The sequence below is a fragment of the Bufo gargarizans genome, chromosome 4, assembly GCF_014858855.1.
Source record: "Bufo gargarizans isolate SCDJY-AF-19 chromosome 4, ASM1485885v1, whole genome shotgun sequence".
Classification (NCBI taxonomy): Eukaryota; Metazoa; Chordata; class Amphibia; order Anura; family Bufonidae; genus Bufo; species Bufo gargarizans.
The window spans coordinates 212,006,371-212,034,060 of NC_058083.1; the positions used below are offsets into that span (position 1 = coordinate 212,006,371).

General features: G+C 46.4%; 1 protein-coding gene across 2 annotated transcripts in view; it reads right to left on the reverse strand.

Annotated features, from left to right (window-relative positions):
- Nucleotides 1-27,690, reverse strand: part of LOC122935810 (probable cation-transporting ATPase 13A5) — a 285,360-nt gene that overhangs the window by 67,055 nt on the left and 190,615 nt on the right. For both annotated transcript variants that reach the window (XM_044291709.1, XM_044291708.1), the window contains exons 25-26: nt 24,486-24,558; nt 16,261-16,435 (exon numbers count right to left, since the gene is read on the reverse strand). In XM_044291709.1, the coding sequence (XP_044147644.1) occupies nt 16,261-16,435; nt 24,486-24,558 (248 nt within the window). The remainder of the gene's footprint in view (nt 1-16,260; nt 16,436-24,485; nt 24,559-27,690) is intronic.

A 27,690-nucleotide genomic window follows, 5' to 3' on the forward strand; every position in this document is an offset into this window, starting at 1 on the left:
GGAAAAGGATAGGTAGGTATCATTCCACAGTATTGAAGCAGAACAGGGTTCAGTAGGGGAGTTTACAGCCTGGGTAATAGGAACAATTTTATTTCACCTTGCTGCTCTGACTGGGGATCCAAATTGCCATTATACAGCTCTGTAATTCCAGAAATATTTCTATATCTTATTTGCCCTTGTGCGGTGCAGTTATATGTTCTAAATAATTTTTTGGCTTGTATTAGTGGGAAATAAGGTCTTATTAGCCGTTGTGTGGTGAAGTGAGAAAATTACAGCCCTTTTTTGCGTGTATTAGTGGCAAAAAAATATATTATTTGCTGTCCAGCGGTGCAGTTATATGTATTAAAGGCCCTTTTTGGCGTGTATTAGTGGCACAAAAATATATATCATTTGTTGTTCAGTGGTGCAGTTATATGTTCTAAAGCCTTTTGTGGCATATACCATATAAGTGGAAAAAAATAAGTGCCTATTGGCCATTCAGCGATGCAGTTGCCCTTTTTGGCGTGTATTAGTGGGAAAGATAGGGCTTATTAGCCGTTGTGTGGTGAAGTGAGAAAATTTCAGACTTTTTTGGGGTGTTTTAATTTCCTTTTAATTTATTTATTTGATCTAATAGTATGTCAGACAGAAAAGTGCCAGGCCCTGCACAGGGAAGAGGCAGAGGCCTAAATGTTTCTGGTGCAGGCCGCAGCATAGTAAGGGTGGTGTAGCAGCAGGAGTCGCAGCGTGAGGCCTAAGTTCCCGGTGTCATCTAGTTGTCGTGTCTTGACCATCAACCCAGCAGTTCTTGAATGGTTGACTCTGTCAACCACGTCATAGCAAGTGACATCATACACCCCAGCCAAGAGTCGGTGGGTTCGTCAGACACAACCCTTAGTTGGCATGGCCCGGGAGCAGGCCCTGTGAGCTCCCCTGTCCTCAACCTGTCTCTGTCCTTTTCTGTTCCCTCACCGCAGGAAGTATTATATGCTGTGGGCTCAGCAACACTATACAGTGAGGGCGAGCTACTAGAGGACACTCAGCAGCTACTGACCAGTCAAGATGTGGAGGAGACATCTGCTGCTTCCTCCGGTAGGCGGGCAAGTAGTGATGAGTAGATTGGCATGGGAGCTGGTGTTGTGAATGGTCAGAGACCGTTGAGGAGGACATCAGTGACATGCAGACAGTCCTCGATGATGATGATGTAGCTGATTGCACTTGGGAGCCAGGTGAATTAGGGGCTTCATCATCATCGGGAGAAGAGGGTGGCAGCTTGCCCCGTGAGACAGCGGTAGAGCTAGCAAGGAGTCAGCAGGGTGGCAGCAGTGGGAGGTTGGGAGCCAAACACAGGAGCCTACCTGCCTGAAAAGTAGGGGTGCAGGGTTTCACGGAAGCAGCAGCGGTAGCAGTGCGAAGTTTTGGGGGTAAAATCACCTATTCGGCGGTGTGGCAGTTTTTTTGTAAGCCGCTGGAGGAGGTAAACATGGCCATTTGCCGAGTGTGGGGGCAATCGTTGAAGTGTGGCCAGGGTGCCAATGTTGGCCCCACGGCCCTGTGCCAACATATGCAGCGTCACCATAAAGTGCCCTGGGAGAACCGTGGAACTGATGTGGTGGTCCAGCCTTCTGCAGCAACCGCTGCATCACCCAGTGGCACGCACCCAATTTCAGGCAGTCAAGGCTCCAGCAACTCAGCCGAAGGGAGCTGTCTGTCTTTCCCATCATCTGCTGGTCCTGATACTCCTGCTCTTCCTCCTACTCCTCGTCAGTCATTCCGTCAGCAATCGATCACCAAAGCGATTGTCAAGAGACAACAGTTTGCACATGGCCAACGGCGCAGAAGCTGAATGTGCTCTTGGCCAAGTTGCTGGTGCTGCAGTCCCTCCCTTTCTATGTGGTGGACTCTGCACCTTGCAGAGAACTGATGGGTTGTGCCGAGATGAGGTGGAGAGTCCCAAGCTGTTATTTCTTTGCCAAAAAGGCAATACCAGCCCTGCACACGTATGTAGAACAGAAGGTGGGCCAGTGGGAGGAGCTGTGTTTCTGCTTGTGTGCTGAAGCTCTGAGAGAGGACCGAGAGGCTACCAACGTGAGCCAGGGGAAGCGCTGCCCTTTCACCAGGGGGTAGTGTGTTCTCCTGGTATGGAACCCCGGCCTCCGGTGGCTGGCGTTTCTCAACACGTCCCGGCAGCCATGGTGGAGCCCAGCAAATGGCCCCTGAGCTTGGAGACTCAAGTCTCAATGTCCCGACGTTGTTACACCGGAGATAGGAAACCTACAGGCCGGGAGAAGATGCAGAGAACCACGCAGCATGCGATCGCAAGGAGTTGGTGACAGCCCTGCAATAAATGCGGGCAGAAGAGGTCCTGCGACAAGGAGCAGCTGCGATCCCTGGAGAGGACCCAGCAGTGCATCGGGTGGGGTCCGGAAAGGTTCTGGGAAGACAACCAGCCTGGGATCATCTCTGCCTTGTTGTTAGAAAAGTTTGATCAACACCTGGAAAAGCTGGGTGCTGAGGAAAGGCCTGCTACTGAACAAGCAACAGGTGAATTCATGGCAATGTCAGCGAGTCAAGCTGCTGTGCAAGCTGTAGGACAAGCTTCAGGACAAAGGATGACTGTAGAGACAGATTTAATGGTTCCAAGGGTCGAGGTATGTGATATTACTCATAATGTTTCTGTGCCTCGGCCCAGTAGTGGTAACGTTGTCTCTAGGGATGAGCGAACTCGAACTGTATAGTTCGGGTTCGTACCGAATTTTGGGGTGTCCGTGACACGGACCCGAACCCGGACATTTTCGTAAAAGTCCGGGTTCGGGTTCGGTGTTCGTCGCTTTCTTCGCGCTTTTGTGACGCTTTCTTGGCGCTTTTTGAAAGGCTGCAAAGCAGCCAATCAACAAGCGTCATACTACTTGCCCCAAGAGGCCATCACAGCCATGCCTACTATTGGCATGGCTGTGATTGGCCAGAGCACCATGTGACCCAGCCTCTATTTAAGCTGGAGTCACATAGCGCCGCCCGTCACTCTGCTCTGATTAGCGTAGGGAGAGGTTGCGGCTGCGACAGTAGGGCGAGATTAGGCAGATTAACTCCTCCAAAGGACTTGATTAACTGATCGATCTGCAGCTGTGGATCATTGAGCTGCTGATCCTCAATTGCTCACTGTTTTTAGGCTGCACAGACCGTTTGTCAGTCACATTTTTCTGGGGTGATCGGCGGCCATTTTGTGTCTTGTGGTGCGCCAGCACAAGCTGCGACCAAGTGCATTTAACCCTCAATGGTGTGGTTGTTTTTTGGCTAAAGCCTACATCAGGGTGAAGCTGTCACACCAAGTGCATTTAACCAGCAATAGTCTGTTCATTTTTTGGCCATATACAAAATCAGGGGCAAGCTGCGCCTGTCACCAAGTGCATTTAACCCTCAATGGTGTGGTTGTTTTTTGGCTAAAGCCTACATCAGGGTGAAGCTGTCACACCAAGTGCATTTAACCAGCAATAGTCTGTTCATTTTTTGGCCATATACTAAATCAGGGGCAAGCTGCGCCTGTCACCAAGTGCATTTAACCCTCAATGGTGTGGTTGTTTTTTGGCTAAAGCCTACATCAGGGTGAAGCTGTCACACCAAGTGCATTTAACCAGCAATAGTCTGTTTATTTTTTGGCCATATCCCAGTCTAATTCTGTCACTAAATCCATACCGGTCACCCAGCGCCTAAATACTAGGCCTCAAATTTATATCCAGCTAAATCTGTCCCTAGTGCTGTAGCTGGGCGAGTTATTTAGTGTCCGTTCAAGCACATTTCTTGTTCTGGGTTGAAATACAATTCCCAATTTAGCAATTTCATAATTTAGTGGTTTCTGCTATATCAGAGCTATTTGAAATCTATCCCTAAAAGGGTATATAATATTCAAGGTGCACATTGGGTCATTCAGAATAACTTCACACACACCCGCTACTGTGTATTTCCAAGTCTAATTCTGTCACTAAACCCATACCTGTCACGCAGCGCCTAAATACTAGGCCTCAAATTTATATCCAGCTAAATCTGTCCCTAGTGCTGTAGCTGGGCGAGTTATTTAGTGTCCGTTCAAGCACATTTCTTGTTCTGGGTTGAAATACAATTCCCAATTTAGCAATTTCATAATTTAGTGGTTTCTGCTATATCAGAGCTATTTGAAATCTATCCCTAAAAGGGTATATAATATTCAAGGTGCACATTGGGTCATTCAGAATAACTTCACACACACCCGCTACTGTGTATTTCCAAGTCTAATTCTGGCACTAAACCCATACCTGTCACCCAGCGCCTAAATACTAGGTCTCAAATTTATATCCCGCTAAATCTGTCCTTAGTGCTGTAGCTGGGCGAGTTATTTAGTGTCCGTTCAAGCACATTTCTTGTTCTGGGTTGAAATACAATTCCCAATTTAGCAATTTCATAATTTAGTGGTTTCTGCTATATCAGAGCTATTTGAAATCTATCCCTAAAAGGGTATATAATATTCAAGGTGCACATTGGGTCATTCAGAATAACTTCACACACACCCGCTACTGTGTATTTCCAAGTCTAATTCTGGCACTAAACCCATACCTGTCACCCAGCGCCTAAATACTAGGCCTCAAATTTATATCCCGCTAAATCTGTCCTTAGTGCTGTAGCTGGGCGAGTTATTTAGTGTCCGTTCAAGCACATTTCTTGTTCTGGGTTGAAATACAATTCCCAATTTAGCAATTTCATAATTTAGTGGTTTCTGCTATATCAGAGCTATTTGAAATCTATCCCTAAAAGGGTATATAATATTCAAGGTGCACATTGGGTCATTCAGAATAACTTCACACACACCCGCTACTGTGTATTTCCAAGTCTAATTCTGGCACTAAACCCATACCTGTCACCCAGCGCCTAAATACTAGGTCTCAAATTTATATCCCGCTAAATCTGTCCTTAGTGCTGTAGCTGGGCGAGTTATTTAGTGTCCGTTCAAGCACATTTCTTGTTCTGGGTTGAAATACAATTCCCAATTTAGCAATTTCATAATTTAGTGGTTTCTGCTATATCAGAGCTATTTGAAATCTATCCCTAAAAGGGTATATAATATTCAAGGTGCACATTGGGTCATTCAGAATAACTTCACACACACCCGCTACTGTGTATTTCCAAGTCTAATTCTGGCACTAAACCCATACCTGTCACCCAGCGCCTAAATACTAGGCCTCAAATTTATATCCCGCTAAATCTGTCCTTAGTGCTGTAGCTGGGCGAGTTATTTAGTGTCCGTTCAAGCACATTTCTTGTTCTGGGTTGAAATACAATTCCCAATTTAGCAATTTCATAATTTAGTGGTTTCTGCTATATCAGAGCTATTTGAAATCTATCCCTAAAAGGGTATATAATATTCAAGGTGCACATAGGGTCATTCAGAATAACTTCACACACACGCTTCTGTGCATTTCCAAGTCTAATTCTGTCACTAAATCCATACCGGTCACCCAGCGCCTAAATACTAGGCCTCAAATTTATATCCAGCTAAATCTGTCCCTAGTGCTGTAGCTGGGCGAGTTATTTAGTGTCCGTTCAAGCACATTTCTTGTTCTGGGTTGAAATACAATTCCCAATTTAGCAATTTCATAATTTAGTGGTTTCTGCTATATCAGAGCTATTTGAAATCTATCCCTAAAAGGGTATATAATATTCAAGGTGCACATAGGGTCATTCAGAATAACTTCACACACCCGCTACTGTGCATTTCCAAATCTAATTCTGTCACTAAACCCATACCTGTCACCCAGCGCCTAAATACTAGGCCTCAAATTTATATCCCGCTAAATCTCTCGTTACCGCTGTCCTGTTGTGGCTGGGAAAGTTATTTAGTGTCCGTCAAAGCACATTTTTTGTTCTGGGTTGAAATACAATTCCCAATTTAGCAATTTCATAATTTAGTCGTTTCTGCTATATCAGAGCTATTTGAAATCTATCCCTAAAAGGGTAGATCATATTGAAGGTGCACATAGGGTCATTCAGAATAACTTCACACACACGCTTCTGTGCATTTCCAAGTCTAATTCTGTCACTAAATCCATACCGGTCACCCAGCGCCTAAATACTAGGCCTCAAATTTATATCCCGCTGAATTTGAATACAATACATTGGGCCAAATAATATATTTGTTGTTGTGGTGAACCATAACAATGAGAAAAACATCTAGTAAGGGACGCGGACGTGGACATGGTCGTGGTGGTGTTAGTGGACCCTCTGGTGCTGGGAGAGGACGTGGCCGTTCTGCCACATCCACACGTCCTAGTGTACCAACTACCTCAGGTCCCAGTAGCCGCCAGAATTTACAGCGATATATGGTGGGGCCCAATGCCGTTCTAAGGATGGTAAGGCCTGAGCAGGTACAGGCATTAGTCAATTGGGTGGCCGACAGTGGATCCAGCACGTTCACATTATCTCCCACCCAGTCTTCTGCAGAAAGCGCACAGATGGCGCCTGAAAACCAACCCCATCAGTCTGTCACATCACCCCCATGCATACCAGGGAAACTGTCTCAGCCTCAAGTTATGCAGCAGTCTCTTATGCTGTTTGAAGACTCCGCTGGCAGGGTTTCCCAAGGGCATCCACCTAGCCCTTCCCCAGCGGTGAAAGACATAGAATGCACTGACGCACAACCACTTATGTTTCCTGATGATGAGGACATGGGAATACCACCTCAGCATGTCTCTGATGATGACGAAACACAGGTGCCAACTGCTGCGTCTTTCTGCAGTGTGCAGACTGAACAGGAGGTCAGGGATCAAGACTGGGTGGAAGACGATGCAGGGGACGATGAGGTCCTAGACCCCACATGGAATGAAGGTCGTGCCACTGACTTTCACAGTTCGGAGGAAGAGGCAGTGGTGAGACCGAGCCAACAGCGTAGCAAAAGAGGGAGCAGTGGGCAAAAGCAGAACACCCGCCGCCAAGAGACTCCGCCTGCTACTGACCGCCGCCATCTGGGACCGAGCACCCCAAAGGCAGCTTCAAGGAGTTCCCTGGAATGGCACTTCTTCAAACAATGTGCTGACAACAAGACCCGAGTGGTTTGCACGCTGTGCCATCAGAGCCTGAAGCGAGGCATTAACGTTCTGAACCTGAGCACAACCTGCATGACCAGGCACCTGCATGCAAAGCATGAACTGCAGTGGAGTAAACACCTTAAAACCAAGGAAGTCACTCAGGCTCCCCCTGCTACCTCTTCTGCTGCTGCCGCCTCGGCCTATTCTGCTGCTGCCGCCTCGGCCTCTTCCTCCGCCTCTGGAGGAACGTTGGCACCTGCCGCCCAGCAAACAGGGGATGTACCACCAACACCACCACCACCACCTCCGTCACCAAGCGTCTCAACCATGTCACACGCCAGCGTTCAGCTCTCCATCTCACAAACATTTGATAGAAAGCGTAAATTCCCACCTAGCCACCCTCGATCCCTGGCCCTGAATGCCAGCATTTCTAAACTACTGGCCTATGAAATGCTGTCATTTAGGCTGGTGGACACAGACAGCTTCAAACAGCTCATGTCGCTTGCTGTCCCACAGTATGTTGTTCCCAGCCGGCACTACTTCTCCAAGAGAGCCGTGCCTTCCCTGCACAACCAAGTATCCGATAAAATCAAGTGTGCACTGCGCAACGCCATCTGTAGCAAGGTCCACCTAACCACAGATACGTGGACCAGTAAGCACGGCCAGGGACGCTATATCTCCCTAACTGCACACTGGGTAAATGTAGTGGCAGCTGGGCCCCAGGCGGAGAGCTGTTTGGCGCACGTCCTTCCGCCGCCAAGGATCGCAGGGCAACATTCTTTGCCTCCTGTTGCCACCTCCTCCTTCTCGGCTTCCTCCTCCTCTTCTTCCACCTGCTCATCCAGTCAGCCACACACCTTCACCACCAACTTCAGCACAGCCCGGGGTAAACGTCAGCAGGCCATTCTGAAACTCATATGTTTGGGGGACAGGCCCCACACCGCACAGGAGTTGTGGCGGGGTATAGAACAACAGACCGACGAGTGGTTGCTGCCGGTGAGCCTCAAGCCCGGCCTGGTGGTGTGTGATAATGGGCGAAATCTCGTTGCAGCTCTGGGACTAGCCAATTTGACGCACATCCCTTGCTTGGCGCATGTGCTGAATTTGGTGGTGCAGAAGTTCATTCACAACTACCCCGACATGTCAGAGCTGCTGCATAAAGTGCGGGCCGTCTGTTCGCGCTTCCGGCGTTCACATCCTGCTGCTGCTCGCCTGTCTGCGCTACAGCGTAACTTCGGCCTTCCCGCTCACCGCCTCATATGCGACGTGCCCACCAGGTGGAACTCCACCTTGCACATGCTGGACAGACTGTGCGAGCAGCAGCAGGCCATAGTGGAGTTTCAGCTGCAGCACGCACGGGTCAGTCGCACTACAGAACAGCACCACTTCACCACCAATGACTGGGCCTCCATGCGAGACCTGTGTGCCCTGTTGCGCTGTTTCGAGTACTCCACCAACATGGCCAGTGGCGATGACACCGTTATCAGCGTTACAATACCACTTCTATGTCTCCTTGAGAAAACACTTAGGGCGATGATGGAAGAGGAGGTGGCCCAGGAGGAGGAGGAGGAGGAGGAGGAAGAGGGGTCATTTTTAGCACTTTCAGGCCAGTCTCTTCGAAGTGACTCAGAGGGAGGTTTTTGGCAACAGCAGAGGCCAGGTACAAATGTGGCCAGCCAGGGCCCACTACTGGAGGACGAGGAGGACGAGGATGAGGAGGAGGTGGAGGAGGATGAGGATGAAGCATGGTCACAGCGGGGTGGCACCCAACGCAGCTCGGGTCCATCACTGGTGCGTGGCTGGGGGGAAAGGCAGGACGATGACGATACGCCTCCCACAGAGGACAGCTTGTCCTTATCCCTGGGCAGCCTGGCACACATGAGCGACTACATGCTGCAGTGCCTGCGCAACGACAGCAGAGTTGCCCACATTTTAACCTGTGCGGACTACTGGGTTGCCACCCTGCTGGATCCACGCTACAAAGACAATGTGCCCACCTTACTTCCTGCACTGGAGCGTGATAGGAAGATGCGCGAGTACAAGCGCACGTTGGTAGACGCGCTACTGAGAGCATTCCCAAATGTCACAGGGGAACAAGTGGAAGCCCAAGGCCAAGGCAGAGGAGGAGCAAGAGGTCGCCAAGGCAGCTGTGTCACGGCCAGCTCCTCTGAGGGCAGGGTTAGCATGGCAGAGATGTGGAAAACTTTTGTCAACACGCCACAGCTAACTGCACCACCACCTGATACGCAACGTGTTAGCAGGAGGCAACATTTCACTAACATGGTGGAACAGTACGTGTGCACACCCCTCCACGTACTGACTGATGGTTCGGCCCCATTCAACTTCTGGGTCTCTAAATTGTCCACGTGGCCAGAGCTAGCCTTTTATGCCTTGGAGGTGCTGGCCTGCCCGGCAGCCAGCGTTTTGTCTGAACGTGTATTCAGCACGGCAGGGGGCGTCATTACAGACAAACGCAGCCGCCTGTCTACAGCCAATGTGGACAAGCTGACGTTCATAAAAATGAACCAGGCATGGATCCCACAGGACCTGTCCGTCCCTTGTCCAGATTAGACATTAACTACCTCCCCATAACCATATATTATTGGACTCCAGGGCACTTCCTCATTCAATCCTATTTTTATTTTCATTTTACCATTATATTGCGATGCTACCCAAAGTTGAATGAACCTCTTCTCTGCCTGTGTGCTAGGCCTAAATATATGCCAATGGACTGTTGCAGTGGTGGCTGACATGAAGCCTGATTCTCTGCTATGACATGCAGACTAATTCTCTGCTGACATGAAGCCAGATTGTCTGTTACGGGACCTCTCTCCTCTGCCTGGGTGCTGGGCCTAAATTTATGACAATGGACTGTTGCAGTGGTGGCTGACGTGAAGCCTCATTCTCTGCTATGACATGCAGACTGATTCTCTGCTGACATGAAGCCAGATTGTCTGTTACGGGACCTCTCTCCTCTGCCTGTGTGCTAGGCCTAAATATATGCCAATGGACTGTTGCAGTGGTGGCTGACGTGAAGCCTGATTCTCTGCTATGACATGCAGACTGATTCTCTGCTGACATGAAGCCAGATCCTCTGTTACGGGACCTCTCTCCTCTGCCTGTGTGTGTGCTGGGCCTAAATATATGCCAATGGACTGTTGCAGTGGTGGCTGACGTGAAGCCTCATTCTCTGCTATGACATGCAGACTAATTCTCTGCTGACATGAAGACAGATTCTCTGTTACGGGACCTCTCTCCTCTGCCTGTGTGTGTGCTGGGCCTAAATATATGCCAATGGACTGTTGCAGTGGTGGCTGACGTGAAGCCTCATTCTCTGCTATGACATGCAGACTAATTCTCTGCTGACATGAAGACAGATTCTCTGTTACGGGACCTCCCTCCTCTGCCTGGGTGCTGGGCCTAAATATATGCCAATGGACTGTTGCAGTGGTGGGTGACGTGAAGCCTGATTCTCTGCTATGACATGCAGACTAATTCTCTGCTGACATGAAGACAGATTCTCTGTTACGGGACCTCTCTCCTCTGCCTGTGTGTGTGCTGAGCCTAAATATATGCCAATGGACTGTTGCAGTGGTGGCTGACGTGAAGCCTCATTCTCTGCTATGACATGCAGACTAATTCTCTGCTGACATGAAGACAGATTCTCTGTTACGGGACCTCCCTCCTCTGCCTGGGTGCTGGGCCTAAATATATGCCAATGGACTGTTGCAGTGGTGGCTGACGTGAAGCCTCATTCTCTGCTATGACATGCAGACTGATTCTCTGCTGACATGAAGCCAGATCGTCTGTTACGGGACCTCTCTGCTCTGCCTGTGTGCTAGGCCTAAATATATGCCAATGGACTGTTGCAGTGGTGGGTGACGTGAAGCCTCATTCTCTGCTATGACATGCAGACTGATTCTCTGCTGACATGAAGCCAGATCGTCTGTTACGGGACCTCTCTGCTCTGCCTGTGTGCTAGGCCTAAATATATGCCAATGGACTGTTGCAGTGGTGGGTGACGTGAAGCCTCATTCTCTGCTATGACATGCAGACTGATTCTCTGCTGTCATGAAGCCAGATTGTCTGTTACGGGACCTCTCTGCTCTGCCTGTGTGCTAGGCCTAAATATATGCCAATGGACTGTTGCAGTGGTGGGTGACGTGAAGCCTCATTCTCTGCTATGACATGCAGACTGATTCTCTGCTGTCATGAAGCCAGATTGTCTGTTACGGGACCTCTCTGCTCTGCCTGTGTGCTAGGCCTAAATATATGCCAATGGACTGTTGCAGTGGTGGGTGACGTGAAGCCTCATTCTCTGCTATGACATGCAGACTGATTCTCTGCTGACATGAAGCCAGATTGTCTGTTACGGGACCTCTCTCCTCTGCCTGTGTGCTAGGCCTAAATATATGCCAATGGACTGTTGCAGTGGTGGCTGACGTGAAGCCTCATTCTCTGCTATGACATGCAGACTAATTCTCTGCTGACATGAAGCCAGATTGTCTGTTACGGGACCTCTCTCCTCTGCCTGGGTGCTGGGCCTAAATTTATGACAATGGACTGTTGCAGTGGTGGCTGACGTGAAGCCTGATTCTCTGCTATGACATGCAGACTGATTCTCTGCTGACATGAAGCCAGATCCTCTGTTACGGGACCTCTCTCCTCTGCCTGTGTGTGTGCTGGGCCTAAATATATGCCAATGGACTGTTGCAGTGGTGGCTGACGTGAAGCCTCATTCTCTGCTATGACATGCAGACTGATTCTCTGCTGACATGAAGCCAGATTCTCTGTTACGGGACCTCTCTCCTCTGCCTGTGTTTGTGCTGGGCCTAAATATATGCCAATGGACTGTTGCAGTGGTGGCTGACGTGAAGCCTCATTCTCTGCTATGACATGCAGACTAATTCTCTGCTGACATGAAGACAGATTCTCTGTTACGGGACCTCTCTCTTCTGCCTGTGTGTGTGCTGGGCCTAAATATATGCCAATGGACTGTTGCAGTGGTGGCTGACGTGAAGCCTCATTCTCTGCTATGACATGCAGACTAATTCTCTTCTGACATGAAGACAGATTCTCTGTTACGGGACCTCTCTCCTCTGCCTGGGTGCCGGGGCCTAAATATCTGAGAATGGACTGTTCCAGTGGTGGGTGACGGGAAGCCAGATTCTCTGCTATGGAACCTCTCTCCAATTGATTTTGGTTAATTTTTATTTATTTAATTTTTAATTTAATTCATTTCCCTATCCACATTTGTTTGCAGGGGATTTACCTACATGTTGCTGCCTTTTGCAGCCCTCTAGCTCTTTCCTGGGCTGTTTTACAGCCTTTTTAGTGCCGAAAAGTTCGGGTCCCCATTGACTTCAATGGGGTTCGGGTTCGGGACGAAGTTCGGATCGGGTTCGGATCCCGAACCCGAACATTTCCGGGATGTTCGGCCGAACTTCTCGAACCCGAACATCCAGGTGTTCGCTCAACTCTAGTTGTCTCTAGTACTAGTAGCAGTGTTTCCTCTGATATATCTCCCGGAGGGGCCAGAAGATTATTTAATTGGAGGGTAATGGGCCCCACAGAATCACCCGGCTTTGTATTCATCTACAGTGGCGTATTTCTTAAATATGTATGAGGAAGTTAAAAAAGACTTAAAAAAGCTGAAAATGGAATATAGCAATTTGAATGCACGGGACAGTATGCTGCCAAGATGTAAAAAGGCAATGCTCTCCTCCAGGCTGGAAAAGCTGGAGAAGGAGATTGCAGTTTTGGAGGAGAGAAAAGCCTCCATAGAAAATTGTATTTTGAGAACATGTCTGGTTCTAGTCTGCCAGGGCTGCAGACTGTGAGCCAGGGGTAAGTGATGCAGACGGCAAATGAATCAGAGGTTGACTCATTGCCAGGTGGCCAAGGGGACCCCTCGGATCTAGTTATGTTGTCCTCTGGGAATGAAGGTATGCCTGGGGGCAAGTTGATTAAATAAATCAGGCGGCTGGAATCTTCGGTGGGCAAGTTGTATTTTGGAGATCAGGAGGTCCCTGAGGATGAGGTGGTAAAAAGGAAGAGGAAAACCATCAAGGAGGAGGTTTTGAGATATGTACTGTCTGAACCCACTGCTGAGCCCAGCCCAGTTCCTGCAGTGTAACTGGGACAAACAGTGCGGGAGATTGACCTAAAGGAGGTGGCGGCTGGTGTCCCCCTTTTGTGTAGTGGAAAGGGATATGCAAGATGAATCAGGCGTGGATCAGCCAGGATTTCCACCCACAAATGCCTGATGCATCAGACTAGATCATCTATGGTGCCACACCAACACTTTGACAAAAGAGAACGCTTTTTTTTCTGCCTAACTGCCTAAGCTACTATTCTGATGCTGCCATGCACCTGATGCCACACATCTGATGCCTAGTGCTCTTTCTTTCACCCACCATCTTCAGCTGGTAGTGGTATTGCCACCCACCTCCCCACTCTGTCACCAGTTCACTCTGTGTTCTCCTGATGCTGCTGCTACCTCAACACTATGTCACCTTGCCACTCTGTTGTCTCCTGATGCTGCTGCCACCTCCACTCTGTCACCTTGCCACATTGTGGTCTCCTCATGCTGCTGCCACCTCCACACTATGTCACCTTGCCACTCTGTGGTCTCCTGATGCTTCTGATACCTCAACGCAATGTCACCTTGCCACTCTGTGGTCTCCTGATGCTGCTGCCATCTCCACACTGTCACCTTGTCAATCTGTGGCCTCCTGATGATGATGCTGCCACCTCCACACTGTCACTGTGCCACCCTGTGGCCTCCTCCTGAAGCTGCTGCCACCACCTCCACACTGAAAAGGGGAGCTAGTGGCGTGCTCTCTCCCTGCAGCGCCGCCAGCATCACATGCATCAGGAGGAGTGAGGACACAGCCGGCGTCCTCGTCTCCATAGTAACAAGGAGTAGGAGAGGACTCGGCCGTGCACGTTTCACTTGACCTATCAATTAGACCTATTTAAACAGGTAACCTACTGGCCACAGGTTGCCTGTGATTGGTCTTGCTATCTCACTAGCATTCCCTGCATGTGTGACTTCCTTTGTTTGACCCTAGCTTCTATTTGACTTTTGACCTTGTGATACCCCTGGTAATGACGCAATCTCTTGGCTCCTGACCTCGGCTTCTATTTGACATTTGACCTTGTGATACTCCTGGTACTGACGCGATTTCCTGGCTCCTGTCCTTGGCTTGTATTTGACTCCAGTTGCGGTTCTTACCCATCCTGGGAAGCCCTTGCTTCTGTGTTTTCTGTCTGTGTCCTTTGTTACCTCCCTTTATTGTTACTCCCTTGAGGCCCCTGCATGTATGCAAGCTAGTGACTGCCGCTGCCAGTTGTAATCCATCGGTTAGGACGGACCATGCAAGTAGGTAGAGACAGAGGTGTGGGTGGAGAGTAGGGCTAAACTTAGCCCTACCTTTTCGTGACACACACTCTGTGGCCTCCTGAAGCTGCTGCCACTTCCACACTGTCATTGTGCCACCCTGTGGCCTCCTCCTGATGCTGCTGCTGCCATCACCTCCACCATACAAAAAAAACTGTGAAGAACAGTTCCATGTGAAATGCCCTGAAAAGACGAGGGGGCACTCTCCAGAACCTTCAGTCTCCAGAAGCGTCAAAGCTTCTTTACTGTAAGAAATGTGAATCTGTGAAATAGATTTCCTCAGGACGTGGTCACAGCAGGAACAGTGGACAGTTTTAAGAAGGGTTTAGATGAATTCTTAAAAGTAAATAACATGAATGCTTATGAAAATGTGTAGAAATCTGAGTCTCACTTCCTTCTGGGATTCGCGTTCCCACCTATCCCTTGGTTGAACTTGATGGACTTATGTCTTTTTTCAGCCATATTAACTATGTAAGAATTAGGCCTAGAAAATGGCCTAAATGTAAGACAGCTAGGAAGCTGTCTTACATGTAGAAGCGGCATTGAATCTGCCGAAATTATGTAGAGGCCGGCGTCTCTACATAACTCCGGCGGATCTACCCCCAGCTATATGGGTTATTAATATTGGTGTCTAAAATGGTGATCCTAATTAATGTGCCCCATAGGACAGATGTGAATTTTAGGAAAAGGAAGGGAGAACAGGCGTCTACACATTTTCATAAGCATTAATGTTGTTTAATTTTAAGAATTCATCTAAGCCTGTCCATGGTTCCTGTTATGGCCATTTGATTTTTAATATTGGATGAATTTTAGTTAATTTAAACTAATTTATTGATTAATTGATGTTTGTCTTTATTTATTTATTTAATTGCTTCTAATGACTATGTGACTTGGGCCACCATGGAAAAGAGCAACGGAAAAGCTCTTGTGAATCCCGCCTAACAGTAAAACCTGTATTTAGGGGTATAAAACAATTGGAAAAAACTTTGCTGTTTGCACTGTACATCTTTCCCCTTCTCTCAGTGCATAGTGAAGGTGCTGTCCATGCATATGACCACATATAGATCTATAATTAAGTTATACTGTACATGTAGTGAGAGTTTGTGAATATGTACATTATGTACAGTTATGTAGAAGTTATTATATCTATCATACAAACTTGTCAACACTCCTGGAACATCCAGGAGACTCCTATAAAAAATTGGAGACCTCCTGATCTCCCAGAGTTGGTAAATCCCCACACAGGGCATGGAGGACACATCACGAAAGGGGTGGGGCAAACACAGAAGTGGGTGGAATGTCAGGAAAAGGGGTGTCTCTGCACCTGAAAAAAAAACTAAAAACTTTCCTCTCAACAGACTGACTTGCTCATGTTGGCAGGTAAGCTACAGTATGGTGCACTCTGCACTGAAAGTTCCTCTTGGTTTACACCAAAGCAGTGTTTGAGTCTTGCTCAATGTTGTGCAATATGTGGTGGAAGAGAGGTTTACATTAGCTGGGAAGCCCCTAATGAATGGAGTGCTCTGTACTCCTGGAACCATTAATCTGACCCTGTGTATGGGTCATTTATATATTTATATACGTTAATCAGGTCCCCCTATAGATTTCTATTCTTAAAACTTCTTAAGTGTTTTTTGTACTTTTTGCAGATCCAGGGCATCCTTTCTACGGACTGGTGCTCAGAACTGAATTGAATATTGCAGATGAGGCCGTACCAAAGCTTTGCAAAGTGGCAATATTACATCCCTAACCCTAACCCACATGTCCAAACCTCATTTAATACACGACAATATCCTTCTGTTTTACATTTAAAACAAATATTCTCACCTGAAAAAATGTCTTTCACTGTACCATGGTTGCTGCTGCAGAAGGAAGAAGGCACTGGTTTGTATAATGACGGTGATTGAAATTTGCAAAGCCAGTGAGAGCAGTAGAGGTGGAGAAAGAAGACTCATAGCAGGTCTGTAAGGGGCTAGCTTTGAATAGGGCCCAGTTAAACTCACTGTAAGAAAAGAAAAAAAAAAAGAGGGGCGTTTATCAAACCATATGATGCGTCAGTTTTTTGTTTTAAAAATATTGCATGAGAATCCAATTGCAGCGTTTTCTGCAACATTTTGCGTTTCTCACCAGTTTTCAGGAGGTAGGAGGATGCCAGACTGTGCCCCAAAGAAAATAATCAGTGCACCCTTCCCGTCACCGCACGAGCCCAGGGAACATCAGAACAATGAGTATGACTACTACTACATCCATCCAGCCACATCTGCCGTCATGCACACCCCTGCGGCAAACTAGATACTGTATATATTGTGACTTAGTGAGGGGTTGTGTCTGGCAAGGCAGGTATTTTCCTCCCAGCATGTGCGGTCAAATACCGGATCGGATTTTAAGCGCTGGTCCGGGTTTTGGCAGCACCTATCTGTCCTTAAATAGGAACCTTGTCTCAGCAGAGAGGTCTCTGTTTTGGGGATCTGAGGCTTTGTGCCGTGCTGGAGGACTTAGAGCCGCATGCTGGGAAAACAAGCACCCTAAAGCCTGCTGTGGAGGCAGAACTGCCAGCAAGGTGACTTGCGTTATAGGAACTTTCCATTGTGTGTGAATTAACACCAAGACTGCAAAGTTATGTGCTATTTTGTGCAATTGCCTCAAGTGTGAATAAACACTGATGTTTTGAGTAGTATTTTGCAATCTACTAGAGCGAAACCCCACAATATACATATATATTATACATATTGTATTGACAAGAAAATCAGCAGTCACTACTAGTAGCTACTAATACATGGGTGAATAAACTGATTTGTGGAGTGCTGCTGATTTTCTTGTTAATATTTTGGCCCTGTCTGCGTTTTAAATCTCGCGCCGGTCTTCAGTGGTGCAGGCGCACTCAGAGGACGCTCGCTCGGTCGCTCCATCCTCAGTGCGCCTGCGCCGGGTGTACATGTGACGTCATCGGCGCAGGCGCACTGAGCATGGAGCGACTGCGGGAGCGTCCTCCTCTGAGTGCGCCTGCGCCAACTGAAGACCGGCGCGAGATTTAAAATGCAGACAGGGCCAGTCAGAGAACGAGCGCGTCCACTGGCCCTGTCAATCAACATGAGGAGGGGGCGTCATTATGAATGGAGGATGCGGCTGCTAGCAGCAGGTAGCCGCCCTACCTGCTGCTAGAGAGGTAATTTGCATAATATAAAAGTCAGTTTTTTTATAGAACTACTGAACCAAACAGTGTAATAGCTATATATATTGAGAAATCGCAGCATAAGGATTGTAGGGAGACCGAAAAAAATAATGAGTTTAGTGGAGTGACAGAAGCCCTTTAACTTCCCAGTCCGCCCCTGACCACATCCAAAGTAAAGCAGATCAGATAGTGAGCAGAGTGCTAGCAACTTGAGTCTAAAACCACAGCCCTTGAATATTCTAAATGAAAAATGATGCAGCACGCTTATTCTTCCGTCTACAAAAACATAGCAATGTTTTCAGTCCTATCACAGGACCTTTCTTAAGCCTGAGAAGTTTGAGAAAGGTCCTGTGATATGACTGAAACATTGCATTTTTTTTGCACATGAAAGAATAAACAGTCTAATATATCCATTGACTATATATACATATAGTCACTGGAAACATCCATTTCACTTATCTCATATATATATATATATATATATATATATATATATATATACACACCAGGCAAAACTAGAAAAAGAATTTATTTCAGTAGTGTAAAAGGTGAAACTAATATATGAGATGGACTCATTACATGCAAAGTGAGATATTTTAAGCCTTTATTTGTTATAATTTGGATGATTTTGGCTTACAGCTTATGAAAACCCCAAAGTCACAATCTCAGGTACCCTTTGCTCAGGGGGTATGGATAATTTGCTGACTAGAGTGTGGGACTTTGAGCCTAGAATATTGAACCTTTTCACAATATTCTAATTTTAAGTTGCATTAATGAAACTCCTTTTAAGTTGCATTAGGCCTCATGCACACGTCCGTGTTCCGCGGCCGAGAGCGGACTGTGGAAACCCGGCTGGGATTCCTCCTGACAGCATGAGCGCAAGGCGTCATTGGTTGCTATGACGCCATGCGCTTCATGCAGCCGCTGCTGTACAGTAATACACTAGTAACTAACACGGCCGTGTGCATGAGGCCTTACTGAAATAAATGAGCTTTTGTAATATTCTCATTTTTCTGTGTTTCACACATATATATATATATATATATATATATAAAATATACACATACACTGACCAAAAATATAAACATAACACTTTCGGTTTTGCTCCCATTTTGCATGAGCTGAACTCAAAGATCTAAAACATTTTCTACATACACAAAAGACCCATGACTCTCAAATATTGTTCACAAATCTGTCTACATCTGTGTTAGTGAGCACTTCTCCTTTGCAGAGAAAATCCATCTAACCTCACAGGTGTGGCATAACAAGGTGCTGATTAGACAGCATGAATATTGCACAGGTGTGCCTTAGGCTACTTTCACACTTGCGTTCAGAGCGGATCCGTCTGGGGTCTGCACAGACGGATCCGCTCATATAATGCAGACGATGGGATCCGTTCAGAACGGATCCGTCTGCATTATATTTTAGAAAAATTTCTAAGTGTCAAAGTAGCTGCAGACGGATCCGTCCAGACTTTACATTTAAAGTCAATAGGGGACGGATCTGTTTGAAAATTGAGCCATATTGTGTCAACTTCAAATGGATCCGTCCCCATTGACTTACATTGTAAGTCTGGACGGATTTGTTTGCCTCCGCACGGCCATCTGGACACCTGAACACTGCAAGCAGCGTTCGGGTGTCCGCCTGCGGAGCGGAGGCCAAACGCTGCCAGACTGATGCATTCTGAGCGGATCCGCATCCACTCAGAATGCATTAGGGCTGGACGGAAGCGTTCGGGGCCGCTTGTGAGAGCCTTCAAACGGAACTCGCAAGCGGAGCCCCGAACGCTAATGTGAAAGTAGCCTTAGACTGCCCACAATAAATGGCCACTCTGGTCAGAAAACCAGTCAGTATCTGGTGTGGCCACCATTTGCCTCACGCAGTGCAACACATCTCCGTCGCATAGAGTTAATCAGGTTGTTGATTGTGGCCTGTGGAATGTTGGTCCACTCCTCTTCAATAGCTGTAGGAAGTTGCAGAATATTGGCAGGAACTGGAACACACTGTCGTATACACCGATCCAGAGCATCCCAAACATGCTCAATGGGTGACATGTCCGGTGAGTATGCTGGCCATGCAAGAATTGGGATGTTTTCAGCTTCCAGGAATTGTGTACAGATCCTTGCAATACGGGGCCATGCATTATCATACTGCAACATGAGGTGATGGTCATGGATGAATGGCACAACAATGGGCCTCAGGATCTCGTCACGGTATCTCTGTGCATTCAAAATGCCATCAATAAAATGCACCTGTGTTCGTTGTCCATAATATACACTTGCTCATACCATAACCCCACTGCCACCATGGGCCACTCGATCCACAACGGTTTCTGAAAGTTTGTGAAGAAATTATTTGGTTATGCAAACAGATTGTGGCTGCAGCTGTCCGAGTGGCTGGTCTCAGATGATCATGGAGGTGAACATGCTGGATGTGGAGGTCCTGGGCTGGTGTGGTTACACATGGTCTGCGGTTGTGAGGCTGGTTGGATGTACTGCCAAATTCTCTGAAATGCCTTTGGAGACAGCTTATGGTAGAGAAATTAACATTCGTTGCATGGGCAGCAGCTCTGGTAGACATTCCTGCAGTCAGCATGCCAATTGCGCGATCCCTTAAAGGGAGTCTGTCACCAGATTGTGATCTTATAGACCGCTTACATAACGCTGTAGCATAGCAGTCTATGATTCTAAAGGTACCTTTGATGTTTGATTCTGAAGTTCCCCCAAGGCAAAAACTGACTTTTATTCATATGTAAATTAGGGCTTCCAAGTGCCCAGGGAGGGGTTCACCTCATTGGTGCCCAGGCTGTTCTGCCTCTTTTCGTCATATCCCCGCCCCAGCCTCTTCCTCTGCCCGCCCCGCTCTTCCTTTGCGTCCTCCTTCTCTGCAGCCGAATCCCGCGCCTGCGCTATCCATTGCTTGGCCGGGGCATGCGCACTGCGATGCCCATTGTGGGTGTCTCTGGTCCGCCTCCTCGCCGCTGTTTCTCGCCGTTGGCCAGCGCATGCGTAGTAGCTACTGCAATGCCGTGCCCACAATGGGCATCGCAGTGCGCATGCCCCGGCCAAGCAATGGATAGCGCAGGCGCAGGATCCGGCTGCAGAGGAAGAGGCTGGGGCGGGGATATGACGAAAAGAGGCAGAACAGCCTTGGCTCCAACGAGGTGAACCCCTCCCTGGGCACTTGCGAGCCCTAATTTACATATGAATACAAGTCTGTTTTTGCCTTGGGGGAACTTCAGAAGCAAACATCAAAGGTACCATTAGAAACGGTTATTAAACGTTGTGACATCTGTGGCATTGTGCTGTGTGATCAAACTGCACATTTCCGAGTGGTATTTTATTGTGGGCAGTCTAAAGCACACCTGTGCAATATTCATCCTGTCTAATCAGCACCTTGATATGCCACACCTGTGAGGTAGGATAGATTATCTTGGCAAAAGAGAAGTACTCACTAACACAGTGAGTTTTAGACAGATTTGTGAACAATATTTGAGAGTCATGGGTCTTTTGTGTATGTAGAAAATGTTTCAGATCTTTGAGTTCAGATGATGCAAAATGGAAGCAAAACCAAAAGTGTTGTGTTTATATTTTTGGTCAGTGTATATATATATATATATATATATATATATGTTCTTATAGGGCAGTTACACTAGTATATATTTATTATTATGAGCCATATAATGTCTCTTGTTCCACCTCAGTAAATGCATGTCTTACCCCTCCAAGCCCTGGCCCATCTTCCCCGCATTTAGAGATGAGCAAAGTTTTAAAAAATTTGATTAGGTAAGGGCTACACAAAGACATTGGTTGCGAGACACCTGTCATGGCCAGGATCGCTGAGCAGCGGTGATCCCATAGAAATAAATGGTATCACAGCGTCAGTCGCAAGATATCCAACACAGCTGGTGTTGCGCAACAAGTGTCGCCGTGTAGCCCTTGCTTAGGCAACTTTGCCGAAGTTTAGCAAGAAATACTGTATGATTCGTTCTGAAATAATTTGTCACAAATCGCTATAAATTAGGTATACCCAGGCCACTCTGCCTCAGGATATGGCCACACGGAGTGAAGCATTTATTAATGAAGACTGCATTGTATAGTCAGAGCACAATATGTAAATTATTGCTGTTCTTGTCTGCAACTTCTGCAGGTTATTTGACAGTGAACACCATATATTAAAATATAAGAAATATTGAAATATTACAAATATTATTCAGCTCTGGCATACCCATTTCTCTAACCCTAACAGCTGGGAGCCCTTCTTCTGCCATCTGCTTTTCCTCCTTTTCCAAATCATCTAATATTGATGAGAATATGTCATCAGGAACATCAAGCTCTTCTTCTATCTGCATCTTGCTGACTTTTCTAGGACATCTACACTTTGAAGGATGATTTGGAAGACGTAAACCCAGCAAAAGATGAGGATGGTCATCATTAAGACCTCCCCCCCCCCCCCCCCCCCCTAAGAGGTAAAGACTGGATGGTATCTTAGTTTATGGTTGACATAGGAATAAGTAAATGTAGGAAAAAATAAAAAATAAACTGGCGAAGCATAAGTGTCCCCGCATTCTCCCTGCATTCTCCCTCCAACATTCTTCCATTAAGCATTTTCAGCAACATGGTCCCAACTGCATGAGTGTAATGTCCTGGAGAGCCATTACCACTCCTTTTGGCACCTTGCTACCTTCTCCTATGTGCTAATTCATGTCATCAATTGCATTTGTATCATGTCCTTCACAATGTGCATATTTATTGAAACTGGTTATGTTAATGTAATTACCTGGTCTACCAGCAGATAGAGGCAATGTTAGTTTCCCTGGAGAGGAACCTCCCAGTTCCCTACCAGCCCCCTTTAGAGCGGGAGGAGTTAGTTAGTGTGGGTCAGTCTTACCTACCCCCTTGTGGGGAGAGGTTGTGTCGGCCAGCAAATCACTGTCTGCTTTGCTGGGCCTGCAGGCCCTGCTTGCAAGTTCTACATGGTTGCTTGTCCCCTCGCATTGCCTTAATAAAGATAAGTAGGACATAGCTATAGGTCAATATACTGAACTCATCATCAACATTTACTGGGTGCTATAAAACTATGATAATTACCACCAAAATAATCTAGTCAAATACCGCAAGCCTCAAAAAAAAAAAATCATGGACACATTTATTTATTTATTCTTCACGCAAAAGGAAAATAGTCGCCTATTTTTACGGTTGGACGATTGGCAACCCTACCATGTAGCCCTACCATGGGACTTGAGCCTCTGCATTCTTTTCTCTGCTCCTTCATTCTGCTGCCTGACCTTTCAGCTCTTGTGGCCTGACCTGTCAGCTTTTGTGGCCTAACTCTTTTCCACAACTGTCAGATTGGCCAAGTAGCTGAATGACAGTGGTGTGGGGCAGAGTAGGGGCCACCCTTTTGCGATAGGGGCTCTGGGCAATTGCCCAGTTTGACCCCCACAACAACAGCCCTGCCTGTACAACAGAACACTGGTTTCAGAAAGTCACCAATGGGGTAATTTATCAAACTGGTGTAAAGTAGAACTGCTTAGTTGAACATAGCAACCAATCAGATATCACCTTTTATTTTTGACAGGTGGACTCTGATTGGTTGCTATGGGCAACTAAGCCAGTATTAATTTACACCAGTTTGATAAGTGACCCCAAAAGTTTGGCTGTATGCCATGGTTACATAGTTAATGCGGTTGAAAAAAGGCATAAGTCCATCAAGTCCAACCAAGGGATAGGTGGGGTTTAGAGTCACAGCCGAGAGGGGCAACAATAGCCAGCTTGATACATTTTTTGTAATCTATGCCAATAAATTGCTGTAGAGTAGGCATTTCCTAGTGTTTCCAGGGTGTCAGGTCAAAACAGTAAGTGCAGAGCCGCACTGCCGTATCTAGGGCAGTATCAGAGCAGTGGTAGATCATGGAGGTGAGTGAATCTTCTTTAGTTTCAACTTGTTCTGACTCCATTTTATTTTCAGAGGTATTTTAAATAATACCTCTATACAGCATCTACATAATACTACTATATAGTACCAATATAACACTGCATTTGGGTCTTTTAATGCTGAAATAAAATAGTCATTCAGTATTAATACTGTTATACAATGGTTAAATAGTGAAGCTTAATAGTAGTTTCTGGTGGTCCAGGGCAGTGAAGGTTTATATTCTCAACTCTCAAGCTTTTGTGTGGATCCTGTGCTTGGAAACAAAGGATAACTGTATTTTTTATTTTTTTATTTTTTTATTTGCCAGTTTATTAGAGCTAGGCATGTATACCTGAGTTAGTCTATCAATGATTGCTAAAAGATCTAATTATCTTGTAATAACAGCTTTCAGTAATGTCTCCTGTTCATTGCCACTGCTCCCTTAAAAGACCGTTGCTATGGCTCATCTGTCTCCAGCTAGGAAGACAGAGGGACGGTCCTTTACACTGCATGCCTGCATTGGGCTTTAGAGTGAGGAGGCATGTCTCTCAGTAATCCAATCTGATTGGCTGGCAGGAAGCTGCTGGCTACAGCAAGTTTGTATGTGACCTGAGGGCATGCAGTTTTGGCCTCAGAGAACTGGCAGAGGAGCTATCTTGAGAAGATCCTCATAATGTAGGATTCAAAACAGCCGTAACTAAGGGGAAAACTCAAGGAAAACACGGGTAAGTGAAGAAACTAAAGACTGCTTTATGCATAATGCTGCTGCAGCAGTAAAATGTGCTGAAATTGATTTTTTTATGAAACTATGACAGTTATCCTTTAACGTGTCAGCCCCAAAAGTCCTGCTGCACAATGTCTTCTATGGACTAAAAAACAATACTGATAGTGATCTGTAATATGCAAGTGTGAATAAGCGTAGATGCATAGAAATGTCTGTCAATCACAATATTATCATACTCACTTGTTAGCATGACTGTGATAGAAATGATAAAGTCCTGCATCATGTATTGGTAATTTCCAAAAATTGTTCGTTTCTGTAGAGAAAGTAAATGTTAACTGTTTTATCAGTGTCCTTAAAGGGCATATGTCATCAGATTTATGAGCATGCGAGGTGTGCGTATGTCAGCTGAATGTAGTACTTTTAGTCCTATTTCTTAATGTAGGTTTATTGTGAAGAAAAACAATCTTTTACAATATGTAAATGAGCTGGTGCAAAGTGGGTGGTGCCATTGCAACCAGAGGCTCAACTTGCAGCCTTTATTGCCACACCCCAGCTGCTAATTCTAGGTGGTGAAAACATCATCATGCCTGGCCCTGAAGTTTCAAGGGTCATATTATACTGTACAGTTACAAAATGAAAGTGTTTGCTAAGCTTTCTCAGGATACGTTATTAATATCCAATCAGTGAGGGAATCTCACATCACATCGGTGGCGTACATAGATAAGTAAGGGCCCTATAGCAAGCATCAAACACAGGACAGAAGGGTTTCTGCCTAAATCCCTTTTAATGACCTTTGGAACATTTTTCCACGGCCTCATTTGCTAAAAGTAGTTCCTTTAGTAGGTAGAGTCCTGACCAAGTTTTCACCTATCATGACCGGCGTGCCGATCACATACGTGACGCAAAGGGAGGGAAATGGGAAGGCCCTGTCCAAGGGAGAGGGAAAGGTGGTGACCCTTAACTCACCTTGAGGCTGTCACTTGACTACCCTGACGTCCCTAGACGGGTTCCTCACCCGTACGCAGATCACGTGCCTAAACCCTGGCTTTCCCTGAAATGAGCCCTACGTAGTGAATAGGGTAGTGGGAACACTAGTCAGCACCACTAACACTAAAGGAAAACACCAGGGAGAGGACAGACAATACTGACAAAACATATAATACCAGGTGGGCGACAACAGAAGACAACAAACAACCAACGGGGATCCGGAGGGTAACACTCTGGAACAACAACCAGGAATCACAGAAACTCAGCTCCAGTGGGTCAGTATAAAAGTCCAGGCAGGAAGCTCTATATCTGGCAACCAGAGAAGTGGGAGAGGGGAATATAAGGAGGTTGGGATTGCTGGACAAGAAACAGCTGAGGAGAAGAAGTTACGGATCTCTGAGTGAGCCAAAAAGGATTGTAAGGCAAACCCAAAAGCTACCATTAAGAAACAGCACTAGCTTTAGATATAGAGCGCGCAGCCATCCGCTGCGACCCCAGAGTCAGACGTGGCTCTTGACACCCTCGTGACATCACCCCTAGTAGAAGAGGCGAACACCCCAACTGGGCCCCCTCGTGCCCTGGGCCCCATAGCAGTTGCATGGTCTGCCACTATGGTAGTTATGCCTGTGTCACACCCTGACTAATCAGTTGTTCTCTGCAGCCTTCACTACTGGCACTAGCACTCTGAACAGAGCCAAATGAGCAGCTCAATTCAAAATCTATTTGCCGTGTCTGTTACTGCAGCTCAGCTCCCATTAAAGGGGATAACCGAGAATTTATATTGATGACCCATCCTCTAGATATGTCATCAATGTCAGAACAGTGGGGTCCCACACCCAAGACCCTCGCCGATCAACTGTTAGAAGAGACCGGCACTCCACAAGTGCCCAGGCCTCTTCCTAGGCCATGTGACATCACTGTCCTTGTTGCAGCTCAGCCCAATTCAAGTCAATGGGTCTGAGCTGCAATACCAAAGACAGCCAATATACAATGTATAGCGCTGTGCTTGGAAAGCTGCCAGGAGCCAGCTGCACTCACCAGAGCTCCAGTGAGCGAAGTTGCTCTATGAAACAGCAGATCATGGAGGTGTGGGGGCTCAGAACCCCATTGATGGGATTATGATGACCTGTCTTGAGGATAGGTCATTATTATCAATTCCTGGATGACCACTTTAACTTCAATGGGAGCTGAGCTGCAATAACCCGGCACAGCCACTATATTTTACACTGAGCTGTGCTTCCTGTTCCAGCACCAGAGGCTGCAGCTAACAGCTGGTCGGTAAGGGTGTGGGGTATCACAGCCAATCAGATATTGATAACCTATTCTGAGGATAGGTCAGCAATGTCAGGGGTCTGGAAAATGCCTTTCTTGAAGGCCAGTCCATTTTTGGCTTTAACATCTTAATTTTTCTGTCAATGTAACTAAATGAGGACTTGTTTTTCAGGATATTTTTCAATTACATAATTTTGGGGTACGTCTAATGTATTAACTAGATTTTGTTATTTTTCTGCAGGATGAAAATGTGATTCTAGGATTGTTTTTCTTTTGTTTAAATTTTTTGCATTAAGATGTCATATTAACTTTACATGTTAGTAATAATTTCCCAATAAAACATATTTATAGCTTATTTAAAGTTTTTGTACTTTTTAATAGTAAAAACAGGTTTCTTGGAAAAAAAAATTTTTTTGGTCTTGCTACATTTCAAGACCCATAAATTATATATAATTTTTACATTTATGCATGTGTTATATAAAGATGTATCTTATGAGGGCTTGTTTTTATGGAATGGTTTGTAGCTTTTAGTACTACTTTAGTGTAAATAGAATTTATTGATTAGCTTTTATTAATCTTTTTGGAGGTGAAATGCAAAACAAAATCCTGTGCACTGTTCAATATAAATAATAAAATATTTTTATTCCATGTAGCAAAAAATTAGGAAACTATTGTAAAAAAATAATTTCTAATAAAAGGCTTTTTTGTTGTTATTTCTGACAGATAACGATGGCATGCCTGCACTCATATGTAACAGGGCCCCGTCAGAGTGCTCAACGCCTACAGCAGTACTGGGAGTAGTGGCGGACTGGGGGACACTACTCGGGGCAGTAGGGGACATTACTAAGGGTAGTGAGGGGCACTACTTGCTGGATCAGTAGGAGATATTACTAGTAGCGGTGGGGGACATTACCGGAGGAAGTGGGGGACATTACCAGGGACACTATTGGGGGCAGTAGGAGAACATTACTGGGGCAGTGGGGGGAACTACCTGCTGGGTCAATGGGGGACATACTGTAACCAGGGGCAGTGGAGAACATTACTCGGGGCAGTGGGGAACATTCCTGGGGCATAACTGAGGGATCAGGGACCAGGGGTGTAATGGTTGTGGTCACAGAGGGGGGAGGGGCGATCCAAAGTTTGCCCTAGGGTCCAGAGCACGTTATGCCAGTGGTTCTGCTGCTAA